This window comes from Myxine glutinosa, chromosome 1 (assembly GCF_964187855.1).
Source record: "Myxine glutinosa chromosome 1, kmMyxGlut1.1, whole genome shotgun sequence".
NCBI lineage: Eukaryota > Metazoa > Chordata > Myxini > Myxiniformes > Myxinidae > Myxine > Myxine glutinosa.
In genome coordinates this window covers 393,491,601-393,516,222 of record NC_136261.1, presented here as the reverse complement: position 1 = coordinate 393,516,222, position 24,622 = coordinate 393,491,601, and the positions used below count along the sequence as shown (strand labels likewise).

General features: G+C 44.5%; 2 protein-coding genes across 2 annotated transcripts in view; one reads left to right on the top strand and one right to left on the bottom strand.

The window, feature by feature from the left end:
* The window catches only part of LOC137416663 (uncharacterized), a 209,070-nt gene that overhangs the window by 157,924 nt on the left and 26,524 nt on the right, over window positions 1-24,622 (bottom strand). The gene's annotated exons all lie outside the window — the stretch shown is intronic.
* The window catches only part of LOC137419568 (uncharacterized), a 64,557-nt gene that overhangs the window by 22,583 nt on the left and 17,352 nt on the right, over window positions 1-24,622 (top strand). The window contains exons 2-4 of the mRNA XM_068105575.2: window positions 13,798-13,891; window positions 17,185-17,312; window positions 23,535-23,594. Coding sequence (XP_067961676.2) covers window positions 17,195-17,312; window positions 23,535-23,594 — 178 coding nt within the window. The 5' untranslated portion in view covers window positions 13,798-13,891; window positions 17,185-17,194. The remainder of the gene's footprint in view (window positions 1-13,797; window positions 13,892-17,184; window positions 17,313-23,534; window positions 23,595-24,622) is intronic.

Sequence of the window (24,622 nt, the reverse complement as noted above, 5' to 3'; positions counted from 1 at the left end):
TGTATTTCCTTATTCCATGTAGGCTAAATATGTGTTTCCCACTAGATTGACTTTGCATTGTATCAAACAAAATAAGCGTAGGCCCTTCCAATTTCCCCAAACATCTCTGCTCTCCAAAGTTCCTTTCAAAAGGGTGGGAGTTGTGTTCAATCCCGCAAGCCGCCATTGCCCATGTGCTAATCTCGGAGAAGAAAGGCGTGTCATCACCTCGTCATCGAGGGGAGGAGTGAGCCAGAGGGTCGCATGGCCAATCAGCACCGCGGTGAGCGAACCGGTAGGCGTGCCCTCGCAGCCGGCGGCTTGATTCCGCCGCGAGTTATAAAAGCGACTGTAAGGGACTGCTTTATGAGATGACTTGGGAGATGACCTGGGAGAGGAGCGAAGAGGCGACACCAAGAGGAGCGGTGAGAGGCGAAACGCTCCAAGCCAAAGAGGAGAGGTACTCGGCAAGGAAACCAGCTTTGGAGAGACGCGCTGAAAGGAGGGAGACGGCTCCACCACAAGAAGAGGAGCAGGTGTGCCGAACCAGCGCGTGACGTCTACCGCAGCGGATATGCGACGGAGGGTTTTCCCGCCAAAACCGCAAGGAATTGAGAGCTGCTGCCTCCGACCTTGCCTCCCTCTCAAGCAATCCACCTCAAGCCCTACCTGCCTGCAATATCCCCTGTGTAAGTGTGAACGTCCTGTCCTGCTCGTTGTCTTGGGATTAAGTAAATTGAATAGAATAAGCTAACAATGCACTGTGTGACTGCTTTTTCCATCCATTGCTTGTAAATAATTTTGGTCGCTCTTCCTTTTTGCTTGTGTGTGTATAATAAATCTGTTCTTCCTCCGTACTCTGTCTTTTTCTCTTTTCCTTCTCTTTCGGTCGCTTTAGAGATTTCCCGATTGAATATCTGTGGGGCGATCTGGTCAAATTTTGATCTTCATGGGAGGTGTGCCAGGAGGAAACCTTTGCTGTCCAGAAAGAACATCAGGGCAAGACTAAAGTTTGCCAATGAACACCTAGGCAAAGACCAGCACTTCTGGAACAATGTGCTCTGGACAGATGAGTCGAAGGTAGAGCTATTTGGCCACAGTACTAGAAGACATGTTTGGCAAAAACCAAAGACAGCATTTGACCACAAGAACCTGATACCAACTGTAAAGCATGGTGGTGGAAATATTATGGTTTGGGGCAGCTTTGCTGCATCAGGGCCTGGGCAGCTCACCATCATATAATCCACTATGAATTCTTCATTGTACCAGAGGGTGCTTGAGGATAATGTGAGGCCATCTCTCCGAAAGTTGAAGCTCAACCGAAGGTGGACCTTGCAACATGACAATGACCCTAAACATACCAGTAAATACACCAAGGAATGGCTGAAAAGAAAGAACTGGAGGGTTCTGGAATGGCCAAGTCAAAGCCCGGATCTAAATCCCATTGAGATGTTGTGGGGGGATTTGAAACGAGCTGTGCATGCAAGAAAACCCTCAAACATCGCACAGCTGAACGAATTCTGCATGGAGGAGTGGGCAAAAATTTCTCCCAGTCGATGTCAGAGACTGGTAGACAGTTATAAGAAACGCCTACTCTAGGTTGTTTCTGCCACTTTTTCCACATGCGAAATTTGCATTTATGTTTATTTAAATTATACAATGGACTACAAAATGTAAATGTTTCATGATATTTGTTATATTATATCACCTTTAGCTCTCAATATTGTTGAAATGAAGATCAAATAGCTGTATGTTGTACAAAACTTGGTGGATTCGTTGGGTGTGTGACGAGGAAGAATTGATTCGATTTTCGTGAAGATCTGGATCCAGATCCGGATACAATGATTTTTTGATTTAAAAAAAAATGACCACCATTGAGCGATGGGACCAAAAACTATATATATCATGATATCTCAAAAAGTTGTGGGTGAGTTATGACAAAACTTGGTGGATGAGTTGGGTAGGTGACAACAACAAGCCGATTAGATTTTGGTTAAGGTCCAGAGACAGATCCAGCCTATCACTCTTGTACAAAACGTATCGACTGTCCAGCCTGGTGGAGGTATGTGTTCTGATGAGGTATGAGGAGGTATGTGCTCCAGTTATTTATTTAAATATAGTTACAGTTTCAATAGCTTACGTTTTTCTTCTTCTCATTCTCCATTTGCAGGTTTTAATTCAACTCGGCTTTGCACTCTAATCTGACCCCCAAGGAGATGGCTTCTTCCTCTGATATTAGAGATAATTTGGATGCACTCACCTGCTCAGTGTGCCTTCAAATCTACAAGGAGCCCGTTGCTTTGCCCTGTGGTCACTCATTTTGTCGTGTGCATAGAGAAATTCTGGGAGAGCAGGGAAGAGGACACAGGTTGTGCTTGTCCAAATTGCCGTGAGGTTTTTCCACAAAAAACAAAACTCAAGAAGAATGTGACCGTTGCTCACTTAGTGGAAAATATTGTGAATGTGAATAAGGGAGGTGCTGGGGGCACTGAAGGTCATTGTGAGGTTTGTAATAGAGAGGCAGCGAAGAGGTGTGTACCTTGTGAGATCCTCCCCTTTTGAAACCTCATCAACAGAAAGGGCACAAACTTGTGGACCCAGAAGTAAAGATTGAGGAACTAAGATGCATTAAGCACGAAAAGCCAATCCTACTCTATTGTAAGGATGATGTGAGCTTGATGTGTCACGTGCATGGGTGGGCAACATTGGGACCACGACGTTGTTGCTGTGGAAATTGGTCATGCTGAACTAACGGTGAGTAAATCGGTGACAATAGTTATTGTATGTATTATATCGATATTATTTTAGGAGATTTCTCTGAAGTAAGCTCATAGAATGGGCCCGGGTGTCCGGCTGTCTGTCCGTATGTATATACGTACGTACATCCATTAACATTTGACTAAAACGTCTCCTCACAAACTACCCGACTGATTAGGATCACATTTGGAATGATTCATCAGGACACCAAGGTCTCATGGGATTGTGCTCACCATACGGATGGCCCACTATTATGCGGGTTAAAGGGGGTTTTGCCGCAAATATTGTTTCATTCAAAAATCTTCTTGAAACCGACAACCAGATCCAGACCACACTTGCCAAGAGGCATCGTGACCATTTCCTCACCTTAAGTGGTGCTCCTCATGGCTGTACATTCCCTGGAAGGCTCCCGAGCAATGGGCTCCCTCCCATAATCCACAATAGTCACAACAACATATTTTCCTCACAAAGTACATGACCGACGTGGACCAAATTTGGTATGATACACCAGAACAGTAAGGTCTCATTGGGTTGTGCTCCCCATCTGGATCCACCCCCTAAAAGAGGCTGAAAAGGGGGGCATGGGGAAATAACCGCCAGTCCCCCAAGGGGCTAGTTTTATATGACGAAGGCTCGTGTAGAGGCCTGAATATTTTTTAACTTTCACATTGATAATTATCCATTTCTGATCAGCTTGTTACGTCATGGTAGCAGAATATTCCTCACAAACGTGAGATTTCTGGGAATGAGTTCCTCATCAGAATTATTAATCATGTGCTGTTGTTGATCATTCACCTGTACAAGCTGTGACGGGAATGAATTTTTTTTTTTTTTTTTTTTGTATATACACAATCGAGGCTCGTGAAAGAGCTCACATTTATCAAACAAACAAGCAAACGAAATATATAAAAAGGGGAGCAGTAGACAAGATGGGGAGAGAAGGGGGTAGCACACAAACACAACATTTGAGAGCAGGGACATCGGAAGATGTGTGGGAGGGAGAGGGCTTGGGGGGAGGCAGGATAGGTATAAAACGCAAGGACACCAAGGACTTCCAGGAAAGAAGTTGGTATTTCAAAAGAGTGGATTTGGGGTGAAATTAGCGGCGGTAGAAAAGATCAAGGTTTTGGATGGGGGAAGATAAGAGATGGTGGTGAACACCTGTTTTAAAGACCTGGAGGGAGGAGTGGGATTGAAGAGAGTGAGGGAGTTTGTTCCAGAGGCGGGAGAAAAGAGGAATGAAGGAGTGAAGGTGAGCAGAGAGTCTTGATTTTGGCAGTTTAGCCATAAGAGGGTTGCAGGCAGATCTTGTGCGACCTGTAGGAATATTTGGGGGACATAGCCCAGAGAGAGCTGGGGGAGCAAGGCCGGAGAGGAGTCTGTAGAAGACGGAAAGACCACCAACCTGCCTGCGGTGAGTAAGTGAAAGGCCCTCGGAGATAGCGTCATCGCAGGAGATTCCAATGATTCTGATCGCTTTGGTTTCAACAGCGTGAAGACGAGCTAGGTCTGAGGCGGGAGCACCAGCCCAGAGGGGAGAGCAGTACTCCATTGAGCTGCGGATGAAAGCCTTGTATGTGGTGAGGAGCTCAGGTGTGCCAAGGGAGCACTGCGCACGACGGAGGATGCCCAGTCGGCGACTGGCTTTGGAGGCCAGCTTGGAAATGTGGTTTTCCCAGGAAAGATCATGGCAGATAGTGAGACCCAAAAGCTTGAGTGACAGAACTTCTTGGAGAGGATTATTCAGAAAGTGGATGGGAGGGTTGTCCAGTTGGTCTTTTCGGAGAGACATCGTAAGAGTGTGAGATTTGTCAGGATTTAAAGACATGTTCCACTTGTTTGCCCAGGCTGTGATTTTGTCCAGGTCTGCAGAGAGTGAGGAGGCTGCAGACTGCCGATCTGAGGGATGAGGAATGGAGCGGCAGAGAGTGGAGTGATCAGCAAAGAGATAGGATTTTCAAGAGAGTCAGAGAGATCATTGATGAAGAACAGAAAAAGCACAGGGCCCAGAACACTGCCTTGGGGAACTCCAGCCTGAACAGGAAGAGGAGATGAGAGAAACCCATTCAGGGCCACACGTTGACTACGACTAGAGAGGAAGTCCGCCAGCCATGCGTGGAGATTTCCATGGATACCAAAGGAGGATAGTTTGGTGAGCAGAGCAGGGTGTCAGACCGTATCGAAGGCACGTCGAGGGAGACGGCTTTAATTTAGGCTTTTTCAGGTGACCATCTGATAAAAAGGTGAAATTGTTGATTTGTTGATGTGACAAGGGTTCAGAGCTGACCGAAAGAAGTTTATTTTGGAATAAGGAAGAAAGTTTACAGCCTGAGTTACTTACAATCCTCTGCCTTAAACACGAGTTAAGGTTAAATAAAGATTCATCATCATGGAATTTTCAGGTAAAAAGGTTTATTTTAATAAAGCAGATAGATGTGGGCAAGTCATGTCCTGCACCCCAACTGTAAAACTTACTGAACTATCTTTGGTATATTTCAAATCAGTACAAATTGGACTTCCGTTTCCGGTCTTGCTGGCGACGGTTCGTTTTTTCGCAGGTCTCCACGCTCTCCATCGAAATCGAAGTTAAGTCATTGTTCCAATTTGTATTTTCGTTATAACTGTATTTCTTTTATGGTGTATGTACGTATATTGTCCCGTCAAAGATTTTCGGTGCAAATCTTTCATACCTGTATTGAAAATCGTGTTAATTCGTGTCGTCTCGAGGCCCTGTACAGTGTACACTGTACAACCTTGAGGCTTTGTTTTTCTCTCAGCGCCTGTCGTTTGTGATCCAATAACTTTCGTTCTCTGTTTTCGCAGTCTTTCCACCCCAAAGCCTACTTCCTTATGTAAATCTCAACTCAAAAAAACAAAAAAAAAAGACATTACCTTCTCTGTGCTCATTCGTTTATTCTTTCTTATTCGTTCGTTCGTTCTTCGACCACGTGTTTCTCCCCCATTTCCCCAGATAGATTGTCAAATTTCAATTCGTTATTTTATCGTCCATGTGATATTGTTTGATTATAGTTGGTTTTGGTTTGAATTTCCTGTAACTCGTATTTAATTAATCGTGTTCTGCTCCTCGTGTGTGGCCTTGTACTGTAGTTGTACCCCCGTCGGTGTTTTGTTAACTTAAGTGTGTTTTGCTTGGCTCTTGGTTTTTTCCCTTCTACCCCGAACATAATACTGTCTAACGTTCTAAATCCCCACCCCCCCCCCCCCCCCAAAAAAAAAAAACCAAAAACATTTATTTTATTTTCTCCACGTGTACTGTTGTCTCATCCTGTATTTTCTGTCCAGGTGTGCTGTTCGCCCCACCCCCATTATCTCCTTGCCATCCACCGTTTGCCCTGTTCACGTGACTCGTGGTGGTCCCTCTTGGCTCTCCCCCCGTTGGTATTTTTGTGCATATAAGATTGTTCATAGTTCTGTTTAAATATTTTTAAATATGTTTAACCTTTCCCCTTCTGTTTTTTATTCAGTGGTATATTACAACACGCTGTTTTTCTTCCTATTTAAAAGGCTTTTCTCAATTTCCTCTCCAACTCATTCCACTTCAAAAAAAAGAAATTCAATATCTTATACGTCTCCCTCACTACATGGTCTAAATTCACATTCATGTCGGGGGTGGTAGCGTCATTGAGACGGCGGTAGTCGCCGCACGGGCGCCATCCACCCCCCGGCTTTGGCACGATGTGCAGTGGCGAGGCCCACGCGCTATCGGAGCTGGATTAAATTTGCACCATCTCTATGGCTCCGACCTCACCCTCTCTGACCACTTAGCCATCACTCTGACCATCAACATCCCCGCCCCAACACCAAGGCATTATCGCACAATCAACTTCCGTAAGCTAAACGCTCTTTCACCTACCTCATTCTCATCCACCCTCTCTGAAAAAATGTCCACTTCTCCCTTCATTGACCTCCACACCCCTTCCGACCTCACTGACTACTACAACCACACTCTCTCCTCCTGCCTTGACCAGCTTGCGCCTGTAAAAACCAAAACAGTTTCTTTCACCCATTCTGCTCCCTGGTTTACCCCTGAACTCCACCTGATGAAAACTCGTGCTCGCCAACTTGAAAGACTCCGCAATAAAACGGGTCTCACAGTTCACTCCCAAGCCTACAAGGACCACATACAACACTACAAAGATGCCCTCTCCCGCGCCCGCTCTGCCTACTACTCTCAAATTATCCACTCTGGCTCCGGAAACCCAAAAGCACTCTTCTCGACAATAAACAAACTCCTCCGCCCCCTGAACACCACCACCCAGTCATTCACAGTAGACAACTGCATCTCCTTCCTCTCTTTCTTCCAACGCAAAATTGACAACATCTACAACAGCTTGACCACCGCCGCACCCGCTCCCCCTCCAACCACCTGCCCCCCCTTGTCCTGCCATCCCCTGTCTCGGTTCTCCCCAATCTCTCCTACTGACCTCTCTGAACTCCTCATAGGAATGAAAACTGCCACCTGCACTCTTGACCCCATCCCCTCCAGCTTTGTCAAAGCCTCCCTCCCTGCTCTCTCTCCACTTATCATTGCAACAATAAACTCCTCCCTGTCTACAGGCATCGTCCCACCTTCCCTCAAAATTGCTGCTGTTACCCCCATTCTAAAAAAACCTGGTCTAAACCCTGACACCCTAAACAACTTCAGACCCATCTCCAACCTACCCTTTCTGTCAAAAGTTTTGGAACGCGCTGTAGCCACTCAACTCAAACATCATCTCTCTGCCAATAACTTGTATGAAACATTCCAATCCGGATTCCGCTCCAACCACAGTACTGAAACTGCTCTCCTCAAAATCACCAACGACCTTCTCCTCTCCTCTGACGCTGGCAACCTCAACATTCTCGTCCTCCTCGACCTCAGCGCTGCCTTTGACACCATCGATCACACTATCCTCCTCACCCGACTTGAATCCACCTTTAACGTCACCGGCACTGCCCTCTCTTGGATTAAATCATACCTCTCTGACAGATGCCAGTTCATCTCCATCAATAACTGCAAATCCCCCACTGCTCCCCTCCCCCAAGGTGTCCCCCAAGGTTCAGTTCTTGGCCCCCTCCTCTTCATCCTTTACCTGTCCCCGCTCGGTCACTTAATCCGCCGTCATGGTCTCCAATTCCACTGCTTCGCCGATGACATCCAGCTTTTCATCTCCACCAAGTCCGTCTCCACCGACACCCACTCTATCCTGACAAACTGCATCACTGAAATAAAATCCTGGCTTCAAATCAACTTCCTCAAGCTTAACTGTGATAAATCTGAAATAATCATCATTGGCCCAAAAACGCTCACAAAATCCACCCATAACTTTGCCCTCAACATCGACGGTATCCCAGTATCCACCTCCCCTCACATCCGGAATCTTGGCGTCATCTTTGACCAAACCCTTTCCTTCGACAAATACACTAAACAGATCACAAAGTCAGCCTTCTTTCACCTGAAAAACATTGCCCGTCTCCGCTCATCCCTCTCCTCCACGGCTGCAGAAACCCTCATCCACGCCTTCATCACCTCCCGTCTGGACTACTGCAATAGCCTCCTCTATGGTTCACCCTCAAAAATCACCAATAAACTCCAATACATTCAGAACTCCGCTGCCCGTCTACTCACTCATTCCCGGACCCGTGACCACATCACCCCCGTCCTTTACAAGCTTCACTGGCTCCCCATCCCCCAGAGAATCCAGTACAAAATCCTCCTCTTGACATACAAAGCCCTCCATAACCTGGCCCCATCCTACCTGGCTGACCTCCTCTCCAGACACACTCCCACCCGCAACCTCCGCTCTGCTGGTACCAACCTCCTGACCCCCTCCATCCGGACCAAATTCAGATCCTGGGGGGACAGGGCCTTCTCCATCGCTGCTCCCACCCTCTGGAACTCACTACCTCACACCATCAGAGACTCCTCCTCACTCACCACATTCAAAACATCACTAAAGACCCACCTGTTCAACGCTGCATTCAACATTCAACCCACAGCATTTAACCCCTGACTATCTCTTCTCCTTCTCCCTCCTTTTGCTTTAAATATTTCCCTATTGATTCTTGTCTTGTCTTTTTGATTCTTGTCTTATATATATGCCGTATATCGCTGCTGTTTGTTTTCTTGATTCTTGTCTTTTTGCAATTGTTGTTTTCATGTATTGTTATGCATTATGTTTTCCACTCTGTCAAAGCGCCTTTGGGCTTCTGGAAAAGCGCTATACAAAATAAATGAATTATTATTATTATTATTCATTCCATCCCTCCTCCATCATCCTGAACCGGATTGCTAACTTGAAAATCACAACAAACCCAATTTGTTATCAATGTTCGTCTTTCATTAATCATCCACTTTCTAAACTCCCCTCTTGCCCCTCCCATCCAAATCCCCCCCCTTGCACCTACACTCTGAAACTTCCCCCTTGCCCCTCCACTCTTAAACTCCCCCCTTGCCCCTCCACTCCTGAACTCCCCCCTTGCCCTTCCCCTCCTAAACTTCCCCTTTGCCCCTCCCCTCCTAATCCCCCCCCTTGCCCCTCCACTCCTGATCTCCCCCCTTTCCCCTTCCCTCCAAAACTCCCCCCTTGCCCCTCCCCTCCTAAACTCCCCCCTCACTCCTGCCCTTCAAAACTCCCCCCCAATCCCTCCCATTCAATTCTCCCCCCATACCATTCCTCTCCAATTCTCTCTCCTCCCCCCTCCTCCTCCAAGCTGCCTCCTCCCCACTTCGTCTCCCTTCTATCTCATACCTCCACCCCCCCAAACCTTCTACTTTCCTCTGCCCCCCCTCAAACAACCCCTCACTGTGCCGCATCCCTTCACCAGCAAACCTTTCATCCTCCTCATCCTTCCCTTTCTTGGAACTCTTCTGCAACATCTGAAACACTATCAACTGCTCTCCCTACCTCCCCCTCTCATCCTTCATCTTACCCTACTCCTCCCCTCCCCTGTCCTGTACCCGATGCTCCCCCTCTCTCTTCATTAACGGTATGGACCTCAAACATCCGGGGCCTTCGCTCAAACCTGACTGATCTCTCCATACAGGTTGCTTCTGACAATCCAGACTTGATCTGCTTAACAGAGACTTTCCTCCTTCAAGATGTCTCTGATTCCTTAATATCTCTTCCTGGTTACTCCCTCCTCCGGTATGATAGACCTGAGCCTCGGCCTGGTGGTGGGGTGGCTATCTTTGTCAAAAACTCTCTTCCTCACTCTCCTTGCACTGCTCTCTTTCCTCCTCACCCGCAGGAGTACCTCTGGTTACGGCTTCCTCTCCGCTCCCACCTTTTGTTCATATGTGTTCTGTACCGTCCCCCAAACAGTGATGACTCCATCTACATTTCAATGTCTGACAACATGGACCAACTTCTATCCACTCATCCCAACTCTCTCTTCCTCATATGTGGTGACTTCAACTGTCATCATGCCACCTGGTTGGGTGTGGGTTCCTCTCTCACTAGTCATGGCACCTCAGCAAAGGACTTCTGTGACTCACTGGGATTGACACAATCTGTCAATTTCCCGACCCGGATCTCAGCCAATGGAGTATCTTCTCTTCTAGACTTGGTTATGACAAACTTCCCTGCTAATGTCTGCTGCTCTTCTTCTGCTCCAATCGGTTCTTCTGATCATGTGCTTGTCAAAGTGGACATTTCTCTGGCCATTCTCAGAGAGCCTCCTCAGCGTCGACGAGTCTGGCATTTCACTCAGGCCGACTGGGACGGTCTTCAAGCAGCCATCAATCGTCTGGATTGGTCTCCCATCTCCACTGCCTCTGACATCAATTCTTCCTGGGAATTCTTCCAAAGCAAACTGATCTCTCTCATGCACAGATTTATCCCATCTCGCCTTCAATTGTCTTACCCTTCCTCCCGTCCATGGTACACTGAATCTTGTGGTGAGGCAGTTGCCCTGAAACAATTTGCCTTTGCCTCTTGGAAGGCTAATCCAACTGAAGGAAATCTCAGTTCCTTCCACCAAGCTCGGAACAAGTGTGTGTCTACCCTCAGGAGTGCCAGGAAGCACTATCTCTCCTCACTCAAGAATGAACTCTCAAACCTGTCTCCTTCCTCCAAATCCTGGTGGCGTCTGGTCAAATCCGTTTCTGGTGTTTGTTCCCCCTCCATCCCCTCCCTTACCTCAAATGGCCACACAGTTGACATCGCACGTGACAAAGCCGAATGCCTCAACTCTGTGTTCGCCTCGAAATCCTTAGTCCCAAACCCATCTCTCTCTGTTCCCACCTTTCCCAGTCGAACCCAACTGCTCCTGGACTCTGTGTCCTTCTCTCCTGACAAGGTGGAGGAGTTTTTGTCAAACCTCGACTCTGATTCTGCAACTGGACCAGACGGCATCAGCCCACGGGTCTTAAAATCCTGCTCTGCCGCTCTATCTCACCCTCTCTCTGTTCTTTTCACCCTATCGTTTGCTCAAGGTCATCTGCCAGCATCCTGGAAATCAGCTAACATTACCGCTTTACACAAAAAAGGTGCAAAAACAGCTCCTTGCAACTACAGACCAATCAGCCTGCTCCCAATTATCAGCAAAGTCATGGAATCCATCATTGCTTCGGATATGAAATCTTTCCTCTTCTCCAATGGCTTGATCTCTGATCATCAATTTGGTTTCAGACCAGGTCACTCTACTCTGGACATGCTGCTTCTGCTGTCTCAACAATGGATGGAGGTCCTCAATGCCAAACAGGAAATCAGAGCTGTCTCCCTTGACATATCAAGGGCCTTTGATACGGTCTGGCACCCAGCTCTGCTCACCAAACTCTCCTCCTATGGTATCCATGGAAATCTCCATGCATGGCTTGTGGACTTCCTCTCTGGTCGTAGTCAACGTGTGGCCCTGAATGGATTTCTCTCATCTCCCCTTCCTGTTCAGGCTGGAGTTCCCCAAGGAAGTGTGCTGGGCCCTGTGCTTTTTCTGGTCTTTATCAATGATCTCTCTGACTCTCTGGAAAATCCTCTCTATCTCTTTGCTGATGACTCCACTCTCTGCCGCTCCATTCCTCTTCCCTCAGATCGGCAGTCTGCAGCCTCCTCACTCTCTGAAGACCTGGACAAAATCACAGACTGGTCAAACAAGTGGAACATGTCTTTCAATCCTGCCAAATCTCACTCTCTTACTATGTCTCTCCGAAAAGATCGACTGGACAACCCTCCCATCTACTTTCTCAACAATCCTCTCCAAGAAGTTCTGTCACTCAAGCTTTTGGGTCTCACTATCTGCCATGATCTTTCTTGGGAAAACCACATTTCCAAGCTGGCCTCCAAAGCCAGTCGCCGACTGGGCATCCTCCGTCGTGTGAAGTCCTTCCTCGGCACACCTGAGCTCCTCACCACTTACAAGGCTTTCATCCGCAGCTCAATGGAATACTGTTCTCCCCTATGGGCTGGTGCTCCTGCCTCACACCTGGCTCGGCTTCACGCTGTTGAATCCAAAGCTTTCAAAATCATTGGAATCTCCCGCGATGAAGCTATCTCTGAGGGCCTTTCACTCACTCACCGCAGGCAGGTAGGTGGTCTTTCTGTCTTCTACCGACTCCTCTCCGGCCTTGCTCCCCCAGCTCTCTCTGTGCTCTGTCCCCCAAATATTCCTACAGGTCGCACAAGATCTGCCAGCAACCCTCTGATGGTTAAACTGCCGAAATCTCGGCTCTCTGCTCACCTTCACTCTTTCATTCCTCTTTTCTCCCGCCTGTGGAACAAACTCCCACACTCCCTTCAATCCCTCTCCTCCCTCCAGGTCTTTAAAACAGCTGTTCACCACCATCTCTTATCTTCCCCCATCCATAACCTTGATCTTTTCTACCCCCACTAATTCACCCCAGATCCACCTTGTTTGAAATTCCAACTTATTTCCTGAAAATCCTGGCAGTGTCCATATGTTTATACCTCTCCCACCCCCCCCCCCCCTTCACATGCCTCCCCCCCTTCACATGCCTCCCCCCCCTTCACATGCCTCCCCCCCAAAGCCCTCTCCCTCCCACAGATCTCTCGATGTCTCCATGTCTCTCGGTCCCTGCTCTCAAATGTTGTGTTTGTGTCCTTCCCCCTCTCTCCCCATCTTGTCTACCGCTCCCGATGTTATTTGTTTTATGTGTCTGTTTGTCTTTCTGTGTGATTAATGTTCGCTCTTTCACGAGCCTCGATCTTGTATACAAAAAAAAAAAAAAAAAAAAAAAAAAAAAACTTTTCCTGATCGCCAGCTTCCTGAATGGATCACAAGTTAACGCTCTGACTTAGAGGGAACTGAATCAGCGACACACCTGCACCCTCCGCAAGTGACATAACCTGCAGCCATGTGTTCCATATGGAAGAAGAAGAAGAAGAATTCAATTAGAATAACCACCTTATAAACTCCATACCTTTCATGGTCTTTCCCCTATATTACCCTGTGTATCACATCTTGGACAAACCACAAAGGTATTCAAACCCAGGTAACAGGTCATCCATCTATCATCCAGACCTCAATCGATGGGATCTTCATCTTCTTCCCAATCTGAAAATTCCCTTGGATTTCTTAGTATTTTTGTATCAAAGCAGCGTAAATTATAAAATCCCATTAAAACCACAACCTGAAAACAGTTCAATCCCAGAGAAAACTCTAGAAATTGTTTGATGTTTGTAGTTGGACATTTTAGGTTTTCAAACATGTTCCAGCAATTTAAATTACAAAATGTATCTATTTTTACCTTTATACCAACATGTCACGATGACGTCATATAATGTCAATGCAGCTACCTCTGATATACAGTAATTATATAATTATTTAAACGTAGGGTGATGTAATCCTGGTGGCCTCCCCAGCCATCTACTTTCAAGACAGGTGAGAAACAGGTTTAGTGGTTAATGTCGTCCTGGGACTTTTTCTCGTGCAGCTGTAGATTTAAAGAGAAGAGGTTATTTAGAAATTTTAATAAAATTCCAATCATCTTCACTGCTTTTTCTCACAAATGTATATATTTATATAATTTTGTGCAGGATGTTCCTTTTTAATCCACCACAGGTTCACGATTCTCCACTTCTGTTGTTTCTTTATTCTGTGCAGGGTGTTTTGGCTGCAAGGTATCCTCATGTGTCAGTCAATGCAGAGCGTTGCATCCCAACTACGGCAGGTTCAGGAAGAGGAAGAGCAAACAGAGGTGGGAATCATCAAGGAATGGGTGTTATTGTAAACTTGGAAATGGTCATGTCCCCCACCCGGTTCCCCATTTAAAAAAGGAATGCACTCGAGGGAAGCACTCACTCACACCTTTGTTTCTCTTCTAATAAGTCCTGGTTGTTTTGTGAAGGGGTGGATGATAAATTTTTTTAGAAGTGAACGAACGAACTCTGCAAAAAAAAATGACGCAAGCAACAATCAATTAGTTAAAGAATTGTATAAATAAATAAACAATAAAAAACAATCCGACAATGGTATGTACACATGTATGCATGTTTTGTATGTGTGTGTCGGAGTGAACGACTTGCCCAATGTGTTCCTGCCACAAGTTTTGTCGTCTTCGGAGTACCATGGGCAGAAAATGTGTGAAATAATTCCTCCATTCCCACAAATCTCCCTCCTCCCATCCCATCCTTACCTTTCACCCGGCACCCTGAGGATGAGACAACACCTAATTAGGGTGTATATTATTATTAGTCCCCTACCGGTGTACACCGGAGGGGACTATAGGTTTGCACGCCATCCGTCCGTCTGTCAGTCTGTCACTCTGTCAGTCCGTCACGCAAAGAACAGTTTTCCCGACTTTTTTTCGAAACGCTTAAGGCTAATGATTTCAAACTTGGCACATGGTTTCCTCATGATAAGGTACAGATCAAGTTCGAACTTCACGACGTTTCGATCATTTTTGACAAAGTTATGGCACTTTGAACTTTGGGAATTCTGATAATTCTGATGATCCTTAACTCAGTGCCATTTTTACTTTTAATTTCCTTTAAAAAAAAAATTTCTCTGCAATAATAGGACCGATTGAGATCAAATTCTCACCGCAGGGGGGACTCTGTCTGTAGAATATTTTAATGGTAATTATGACATCACAGGTCACGTGGTTCGGCCGCCATATTGTTTTTCATGAAAACACGAAAACCCCCTTTTCTCTGCAACGGCTGAACAGATTGAGGCCGAACTTTGCAGGCGGAATCGCATACCCATGGCGAACAAAAAGTCAGCGAGCATGATGTCATGCGTCACATGGTTTCAGAGTTATGACGTTTTTAAGCATGAACCTTTAAAACCGAGCCGCTCCCTCATTTTTGATCCAATCGAGGGGAAACTTCACAGATCTGTTCAGCATGTCAGTCTCCTAAATGTCCTTTTGGAATATGCGTTAGGGCATGTGGTTTGGCAGATATCGTTAATTAAACGGAATATTTTTTTTTTAATGGATATCTCTTGTTAGTCCCCTACCGGTGTACACCGGAGGGGACTATAGGTTTGCACGCTGTCCCTCCGTCCGTCAGTCTGTCAGGCCGTCAGTCCATCACGCAAAGAACAGTTTTCCAGACTTTCTAATTATTGACTGCTCTTTCTAATTATTCCTCATTCCCTTCCAAACCATTTCAAAAGATAACTCATGGAACACCTCACCCCACACTGTCTTGAGAAAATGACATGGAAAGGTATTTTCAACTCTTGCTTTGCGTTTTCGAGCACGATCAATATTTATTTGTCTGGGCTCTTGATATTTTCCAAGGCTGCAAGTGTGAGCGGCAAATTTGATTGCGCAATATAGCGGAAATTTACGTTTCTCCAAATACTGCTAAACTGGAGGTTTTTGGAAGTGCCAACAAGGGGGTTTGTATTCTACAGTGTTCAAAATATAAAAGACAAGCTGAAATACCAGGTATTTCCTGGGGAAATTCAATGTAATATGAATATTAAAATATAATATGCATCTTGAAATATTAAGGGGTGCCAATTTGATTCATACAGCTGAATGAAGAAGTAAATGTATTTTATTTGCCAGATCTGAGGCGCCCCTTTATCGGAACTTTTCTAGAGCATTACTTGGTTCCTCCTAAGAACACAAAGGTAGTCCAACATGCACACGCGATGTTTGGAATGTCCCTTGTTTTCTATACTTTGCCACATGGCACATACCATGTAGAGGGGCCTTTTCTATACCCCTGGCATTTTTCCCAATAATGCTCGTTATCTTTCCACTCTCGTCAACTTTCACAATGAACATCTCACCCAACAAATGTTAGTCAGAGAAAATAAACAATTTCTTACATGTGGTATGCACATGTTATCCATGCATGGAACATGATGCACTGTCTAACAGTACAGGACAAATACTTTCGTACATCGTGTACATCAACATGAATTACAAGGAGATTGATGGACAATGGACAAAGACATGGTTTAGAACATATGAACCTGGATTCAAGAATTACAAGGAGATTGGATGGACAATGGACAAAGACATGGTTTATAACATATGAACCTGGATTCATGAATTACAAGGAAATTGATGGACAATGGACAAAGACATGGTTTATACCATGTGAACCTGTATACATTAATTACAAGGAGATTGATGGACAATGGACAAAGACATGGTTTAGAACATATGAACCTGGATTCATGAATTACAAGGAGATTGATGGACAATGGACAAAGACATGGTTTAGAACATATGAACCTGGATTCATGAATTACACGGAGATTGATGGACAAAGACATGTTTTATAACATGTGAACCTTGATACATGAGTTACAAGGAGATTGACGGACAATGGACAAAGACATTGTTTATAACATTTGAACCTGGATTCATGAATTACAAAGAGATTGATGAACAATGGACAAAGACATGGTTTATAACATTTGAACATTGATTCTCTGCATCTTGTCTGAGGAGCTCAGAGGGGAACACTAACAGGTAAACAGTAACAAACATTATTTCTGTGAATGGTATTGCCCCACGTCCCACCACAAATACCTTGTTGGATTATTCTCACCCAGGTCTTGTCTCTGCAGACAGACGGTTTTCTATCCCATCACTTTGGAAATTGTCCTTTGTTCTGTACATCTCCTGGCAGGAAGCCGAGTCCAGGACCAACTGACTCACCAAGTCTGCTTCTTGCCTCATGCTCTTCATCTCATCTTTCAATCATCGCATTCATCATTGATTTATTATTTCCCCAATGCACACCTCATACTCTACAACTCTCACCGACACACTCTTTCTATACTGTCCATCGTTTTTTTCTGCCTGTTTACTTTATACTCATTTATTACGCTCCTCTAGAATCTATACTTCTGAATAAATATACAAATTAATACAAAAATGCATTCGATCTATCCTCCATTATTTTTATATACCATTTTTTTTTTCGGACAAGTTGTTTTGATATGTAAAAATGTATTATTTTAACAATAATCTCTCCTCCAATAATTTCTAAAACTGATGTTTTTCCTTTTTATTCCAAGGCCGGAGACCATGTCAGACGTTAAATCCGTGAAGATGACACCGCTCCCAATTCTGGACTTCTCGAAGGAGGAAAAGAGTTTGGATGGGCTCATCACGCTAAATAAGAACTTCCTGGAGAAGATACAGAGTGAGTGACACAAATTGGACATTTTATAATGAAAATATTAAGGGAACACAAAACGTGACACAAATATGGAAGAGAAACAGGAAGAGAAAAGTCTAGAAAAGGAACAAATGACGATGCTTTTTGTGTACCAAATCATGGCTCAGGAAGAGTGAGGTTACAGAGGGCAAATAGCTAACATGGTTTCAGTGGGGAAACAGGTGTATACAACAAGTAGATGCAAGAAGCAAGGTAACCAATGGTCAGAGTTACTGTAAGAAGGGATTCATCCTCGATAAATTAGAGATGGTCGGAGATCGAAGAGAGCAGAGGGATCAAGAATGGAGGAAATAGGAAATAACAGAGGGTCCAGCAAACTCTGCAATGTGAGAGCAGCAGGTCTTGTTCTTTGGTCTTGTCATTTTAGATGATAATAATATTGATGGTTTTAGATTCCACCTAATCCAGAAGAGACAGGTGTGAAGTGGAGGTGCAAGCCTGTGTGGTGGAGCATAACTCCATTGTGCTCTGGGACAAAGCCATGTTTGTTGTGAGTAGTTTTAATTACCCCATGCACATGAAGTTAAAAGTGGGGTTAGGGAATTGATTAATGTCCGTTTGACTGTCTGTCTGATCAGTTTATCATCATCAGTTTTTGATCGAGGAACTACTTACTTAGGGAATTGATTAATGTCCGTTTGACTGTCTGTCTGATCAGTTTATCATCATCAGTTTTTGATCGAGGAACTACTTACTTAGGGAATTGATTAATGTCCGTTTGACTGTCTGTCTGATCAGTTTATCATCATCAGTTTTTGATCGAGGAACTACTTACTTAGGGAATTGATTAATGTCCGTTTGACTGTCTGTCTGATCAGTTTATCATCATCAGTTTTTGATCGAGGAACTACTTACTTAAATTAAACGTGATATTTTGAACACTAATGGGAAGACCAGTCTCTCATTTTGCAGGTAATTTGGCTTTGAATTTGTCTCGATCACACATGTGCAGAGCGGAGCGAGACAATATTTTTATTCTGTCTACCTGTCTGGAAATCAAATAAAAGTGAAAATAATTCCAAGCGACAAACTTGCTGTTTTTAAGGACGTTACAAATCACACAAACAACAGGAATGAAGAACTAATGTGACGTGTTAGATAGGGTGATGTGACGTGTTAGATAGACTGGGTAAACGGTGGTAAAACCCGGAATCAATTTATGTATACCCCTTTAAACCTTTATTCAAATTGAATTAATTATAAACTTTTACACTAAAACACAAATCACCTTCATAATACCTCCAAGAACCATGTTGTATGTCGACATCTAGCAAGAGATTTATTTTGGTCGTGACCCCACGTGTGCATGATTTCACAACATGGCTGCACTTGGTGTGTTCAGTTACCAAGCAGCCAGATAACGCTTGTCGAGCCAGCTGTTCCTTATTAACGGTTTTGAATGGAGTGCTTGCTTGAGTGCTCAAACCACTTGGTGAGTGCTCTCCAAGAAACTTGGTAACTGAACATACCCTTGGTGTTCGGGGAGCTGGATGGTGGTTATTGGCCATTAAGCATTGGGGATGGAGAGCCCAGTGGCACTTTGGGGCTGCCTGGCGAACGTTCTGACCAAGCTGTTTCATCGAAGGTGTCAATTGGCCTTCTTCCTGTTCAGTGTCGCGCTGTACGGGGACTTGGCTGCACCAGGACACATGGACTCACTTTATTCATGCATGACTGACAACATGGAGAACGACCTCCATCCTTGGATCATTGCTAATGGTGGGTGGTTTCCTCCATCTCTTGCTGGAGAGCTTTTCTCACTGCTGGTGGTGCTTTACTGCCATTGGGGTGAGCCCAAGGAGGCAGTGTCTTGAAATCAAGACTTGAACACTGCGTGGAGTATCATGTTCTATGAACTCAAGTTTTTCAAGTAATGATTTTGAGCGATGGAGGATACACCGTCTGTAGGTTGATTTGGAGGCCATTTTGATTTGCTTTTACTCTTTGGCCCACCTAAAATATTGTTTTAATTTTATCCTTTCCTATAGGTTGGAATTCCAGCGTGGATTCAGGAAATCAAAGTCTTGTGATTGGAAAATCGGTGATGAAGCGAATGAGGAAGTAAAATATGTTCTACTGCCTAAATATAAATTTCCAGGAAATAATTGTCTTACATTCCACGTATTCTCTCTGCCTCTGAAGGTGGATGGAGGTTGTTTTCACCCCTGTCTATCTGTCTGCATTTGTCTGTCTCTTGTCTTGTTTGTCTGTGAGCAGGATATCTCAAAACGTTGTGGATGGGTTCGGATGTAATTTTGTGGATATGTTAGGTGTGTAACAAGGACGAATTCATTTGATTTTGGTGAAGATCCGAATCCAGATCCAGACCAGAGAAATTTTAACTGATTCCTCATCATTTTGAGTTGCAGCCAAAAACGATGTACTGTATACCACGATTTCAATTTCAATAAGTTGTGACAAAACTTGGGGAATTAGTTGGTTTGGTGATAAGAACAATCCCATTCGACTTTGGTTCATGTCTGAATCCAGATTCGAACTTTCTTTAGGATACAAAACATAAACTGTTCAGCCTGGCGGAGCTATGCTCTCTACCATGTGCTGTTCTAGTGAATTTCGTTATGATAAAGGAACATTATGGACCAAAAATACAAGACTAACAGTATTTAAATCATTTTTCATTCATTCAAAGAATCATAACCTGAAGTCCACAAAGTTCTAATCTGGGATGTAAGGGGACCGGCTGGCGATGGAGAGAAATCTTCTTTTGTGCCGAAAACAAACATTTTACAGGTGAAAGAGGTCATGAGTTGAGATTGGTCATGAGTCATGGTCATGAGTTGGTATCCATGGAAATCTCCATGCATGGCTTGCGGACTTCCTCTCTGGTCGTAGTCAACGTGTGGCCCTGAATGGATTTCTCTCATCTCCCCTGCCTGTTCAGGCTGGAGTTCCCCAAGGCAGTGTGCTGGGCCCTGTGCTTTTTCTGGTCTTTATCAATGATCTCTCCGACTCTCTGGAAAATCCTCTCTATCTCTTTGCTGATGACTCCACTCTCTGCCGCTCCATTCCTCTTCCCTCAGATCGGCAGTCTGCAGCCTCCTCACTCTCTGAAGACCTGGACAAAATCACAGACTGGGCAAACAAGTGGAACATGTCTTTCAATCCTGACAAATCTCACACTCTTACTATGTCTCTCCGAAAAGATCGACTGGACATCCCTCCCATCTACTTTGTCAACAATCCTCTCCAAGAAGTTCTGTCGCTCAAGCTTTTGGGTCTCACTATCTGCCATGATCTTTCTTGGGAAAACTCAAATGTTGTGTTTGTGTCCTTCCCCCTCTCTCCCCATCTTGTCTACCGCTCCCGATGTTATTTGTTTTATGTGTCTGTTTGTCTTTCTGTGTGATTAATGTTTGCTCTTTCACGAGCCTCGATCTTGTATACAAAAAAAAAATTAAAAAAAATTGTGAAGAATCAGGACATGAACTTGGTGTTTGTGCAAAACTTAACATCCAATTCAATGTTACTGATCATTCATTCACTGTTTTCTTCTTCTCATGAACTGTAATTGCAAAAGCGGAGGATCTTTGTGTAAAAGTTGTTCAAATGAATTCTCTACGGTGGAGTGTTCATGGAACATCACAAACAAAACAGAAACTTTTGGTTAATATTTCCAGGTGTTGTACATAAAACACACACACTGATCACGCAGTGATGCATCACATGCAAACATGTCAGATGAATGAGTTGTTCTCACTTCCATCTTCAAATAATTTATTCATTGACCTTCTCCTCTCCTCTGACGCTGGCAACCTCAACATTCTCATCCTCCTCGACCTCAGCGCCGCCTTTGACACCATCGATCACACCATCCTCCTCACCCGACTTGAAACCACCTTTAACATTACCGGCACTGCCTTCTCTTGGATTAAATCATACCTCTCTGACAGACGTCAGTTCATCTCCATCAATAACTGCAAATCCCCCACTGCTCCCCTCCCCCAAGGTGTCCCCCAAGGTTCAGTTCTTGGCCCCCTCCTCTTCATCCTTTACCTGTCCCCCCTCGGTCACTTAATCCGCCGTCATGGTCTCCAATTCCACTGCTTCGCCGATGACATCCAGCTTTTCATCTCCACCAAGTCCATCTCCACCGCCACCCACTCTATCCTGACAAACTGCATCACTGAAATAAAATCCTGGCTTCAAATCAACTTCCTCAAACTTAACTGTGATAAATCTGAAATAATCATCATTGGCCCAAAAACGCTCACCAAGTCCACCCATAACTTTGCCCTCAACATCGACGGTTTCCCAGTATCCACCTCCCCTCACATCCGGAATCTTGGCATCATCTTTGACCAAACCCTCTCCTTCGACAAATACACTAAACAGATCACAAAGACAGCCTTCTTTCACCTGAAAAACATCGCCCGTCTCCGTCCATCCCTCTCCTCCGTGGCTGCAGAAACCCTCATCCACGCCTTCATCACTTCCCGTCTGGACTACTGCAATAGCCTCCTTTATGGTTCACCCTCAACAATCACCAATAAACTCCAATACATTCAGAACTCCGCTGCCCGTCTACTCACCCATTCCCGGACCCGTGACCACATCACCCCCATCCTTTACAAGCTTCACTGGCTCCCCATCTCCCAGAGAATCCAGTACAAAATCCTCCTCTTGACCTACAAATCCCTCCATAACCTGGCCCCATCCTACCTGGCTGACCTCCTCTCCAGACACACTCCCACCCGCAACCTCCGCTCTGCTGGTACCAACCTCCTGACCCCCCCCCCCCCATCCGGACCAAATTTAGATCCTGGGGGGACAGGGCCTTCTCCATCGCTGCTCCCATCCTCTGGAACTCGCTACCTCACACCATCAGAGACTCCTCCTCACTCACCACATTCAAAACATCACTCAAGACCCACCTGTTCAACACTGCATTCAACATTTAACCCACAGCATCTAACCCCTGACTATCTCCTCTCCTTCTCCCTCCTTTGTGCTTTGAATATTTCCCTATTGATTCTTCTTTTTTGCAATTGTTTTTATGTTTTGCTATGCATTATGTTTTGCACTCTGTCAAAGCGTCTTTGGGCTTCCTGAAAAGCGCTATATAAAATAAGTGCATTATTATTATTATTATTATTATTGTTATGATAAAAACAACTTATCAATGAGCATCATGGAAGGCTGGACATAATAATTCAGTCATTTCTATTTCGGATCGACCAACCATTGGGTCAATCCAGCAAGACTTAAAAAAAAAAAAAATAGGACCACGAATCCTGAAGCTCACCTGGATCAGGAGCAACAGTCACTCAACCCCCACAACCCCAAGACTCTAATATTTTATTGCCGTGAACAAACTTTGGTACATCATGGGTGATGAAGGTTGTGATCAAGTTTCAGAGAAGAGGAAATACCTATTTTGGGGGGGGTCAAAGACACCCTCGTAGTTCCCCTTAATGAGCGCATATTTTGATGTGGTCAATACCTGTCATTTGGCATCAGATATGAGGCTTATGGCCAAGTTTGATCGAAATGTAGTGTTTGGTTCAAATGATAATGACTAAAGTTTTACCAGACTCATTCACTCACTTACTTACGGAAACTGCTCGATCGCATACACTCACCATACTAAAGTCCAGGTGAGCTAAAAAATACTGAGTTGGTGAAGGGAATTTTTTAATTTATAATTTTTTCACAGGTGCACTGACCTATTATGGAGCGATCAACAGATTGATTTCACCAAGAACGATCTCACATCAACAGAAATCATTCACATGTTCCTAAAATAATTCACATCCATATTGAATCATTCACATGTACCTTGAATCATTCGCATGTACCTTGGATCATTCACATGTTCCTAGAATCATATGTGATTTTCTTTTCATTTGTTTGTGTTTTCTTCTGGATTCAAAGTTAACAGGAACTTGAATTCTTCCTCTGGTTCCAGTGAAGAACGAATGATTCATTCTATCTTGTGGAGAAAACGAATTTGTGATCACTCGATTTTAGGACAATGTTGTGAAATTTCCTTCATAAATTAATGAAAATTTAAATTAATTTTGTTGCAAAATGGAGGTTCCATTTTCTCTTCCCCATGTTTGTTGTGTTTAGATTTTTGGTTAAAATATTTTTTTAAATCTTTATAAACATGAAAATAAGAGAATTTCACATCTTGTAATTTTTGTGCATCTTTAATCATTTCCACAGAAGGGCCGGTAGAGCATCCTGTGAAGGTTGAGCTGGATCAGAACAACTTGAGAAATCTTTGTAAGTGAAGGGAAAAGGGGGAGGGGTTCTTCTCTCTTCCCTCCATTTACAGATTATTTAAAATTCCATATTTCCTCCTTTTCATTCTTTCCTTTTTCTTCTATTTTATTTCCCTCTTTATATTTTCCTTCACTCTATTCCACTTAATTACTTTCTAACTCGATTTGCGTTCTTGTCAAGTGTCACAAGAAACAAAGTTTGTTTAATTGAACGATGTCCAACCAGGAGGAGGGGATATTCCAAACTTGTGTTTACTGATTAAAGACCTTTTCAACCCCCAACCCTCCTGCCCTCCTCCCCAATCCCCCCCCCCCTCTCTCTCTCGCTCTCGCCCAGGCTCTCTCCCCCACTACCCCACCCCGCTCTCTCTCCCCCACTACCCCCATCCCCCTCTCTCTATCTCCCCCACTACCCCCATCCCCCTCTCTCTATCTCCCCCACTACCCCATCCCCTTCTCTCTCCCCCACTACCCCATCCCCTTCTCTCTCCCCCACTACCCCATCCCACTCACTCTCCCCCCTCACAATCTATGTATAAATCAGAACAAGATCTTTCTTGACAATTACTGGTTAGTTCTATAAACAAAATCCGGTCTAAATTGCTCGTTCATCCCAGATAATTTGCAATCCTGAAGGAACTTATAAGATATTTCCTGATCTCTCACATAAACATCTTACATCAACATCTATAATAATATATATATATAAAACACAGTTTGTGTGTGTGTGTGTGTGTGTGTGAGATGTTACCGATAGACTCCTAAACGGAGAGGCTTACGTGCTTGATATTTGACATAGACATGGCCATTGAGCGTGGGACGAACATGGCCGAACTCAAAATATTTGACGATCCATATTTTTTATTCATATTTACCTCAGCGCATTTCAGCGCACAGAATCAGAGCAGGTGGGCGCTGATTCGCTCAGAGCGATCACGTGATGACGCTATGAACGCTATGACGCTATGAATGATATGACGCTATGAACGCTATGACGCTATGAAAAAAAAAATCGCTATGAACGATATG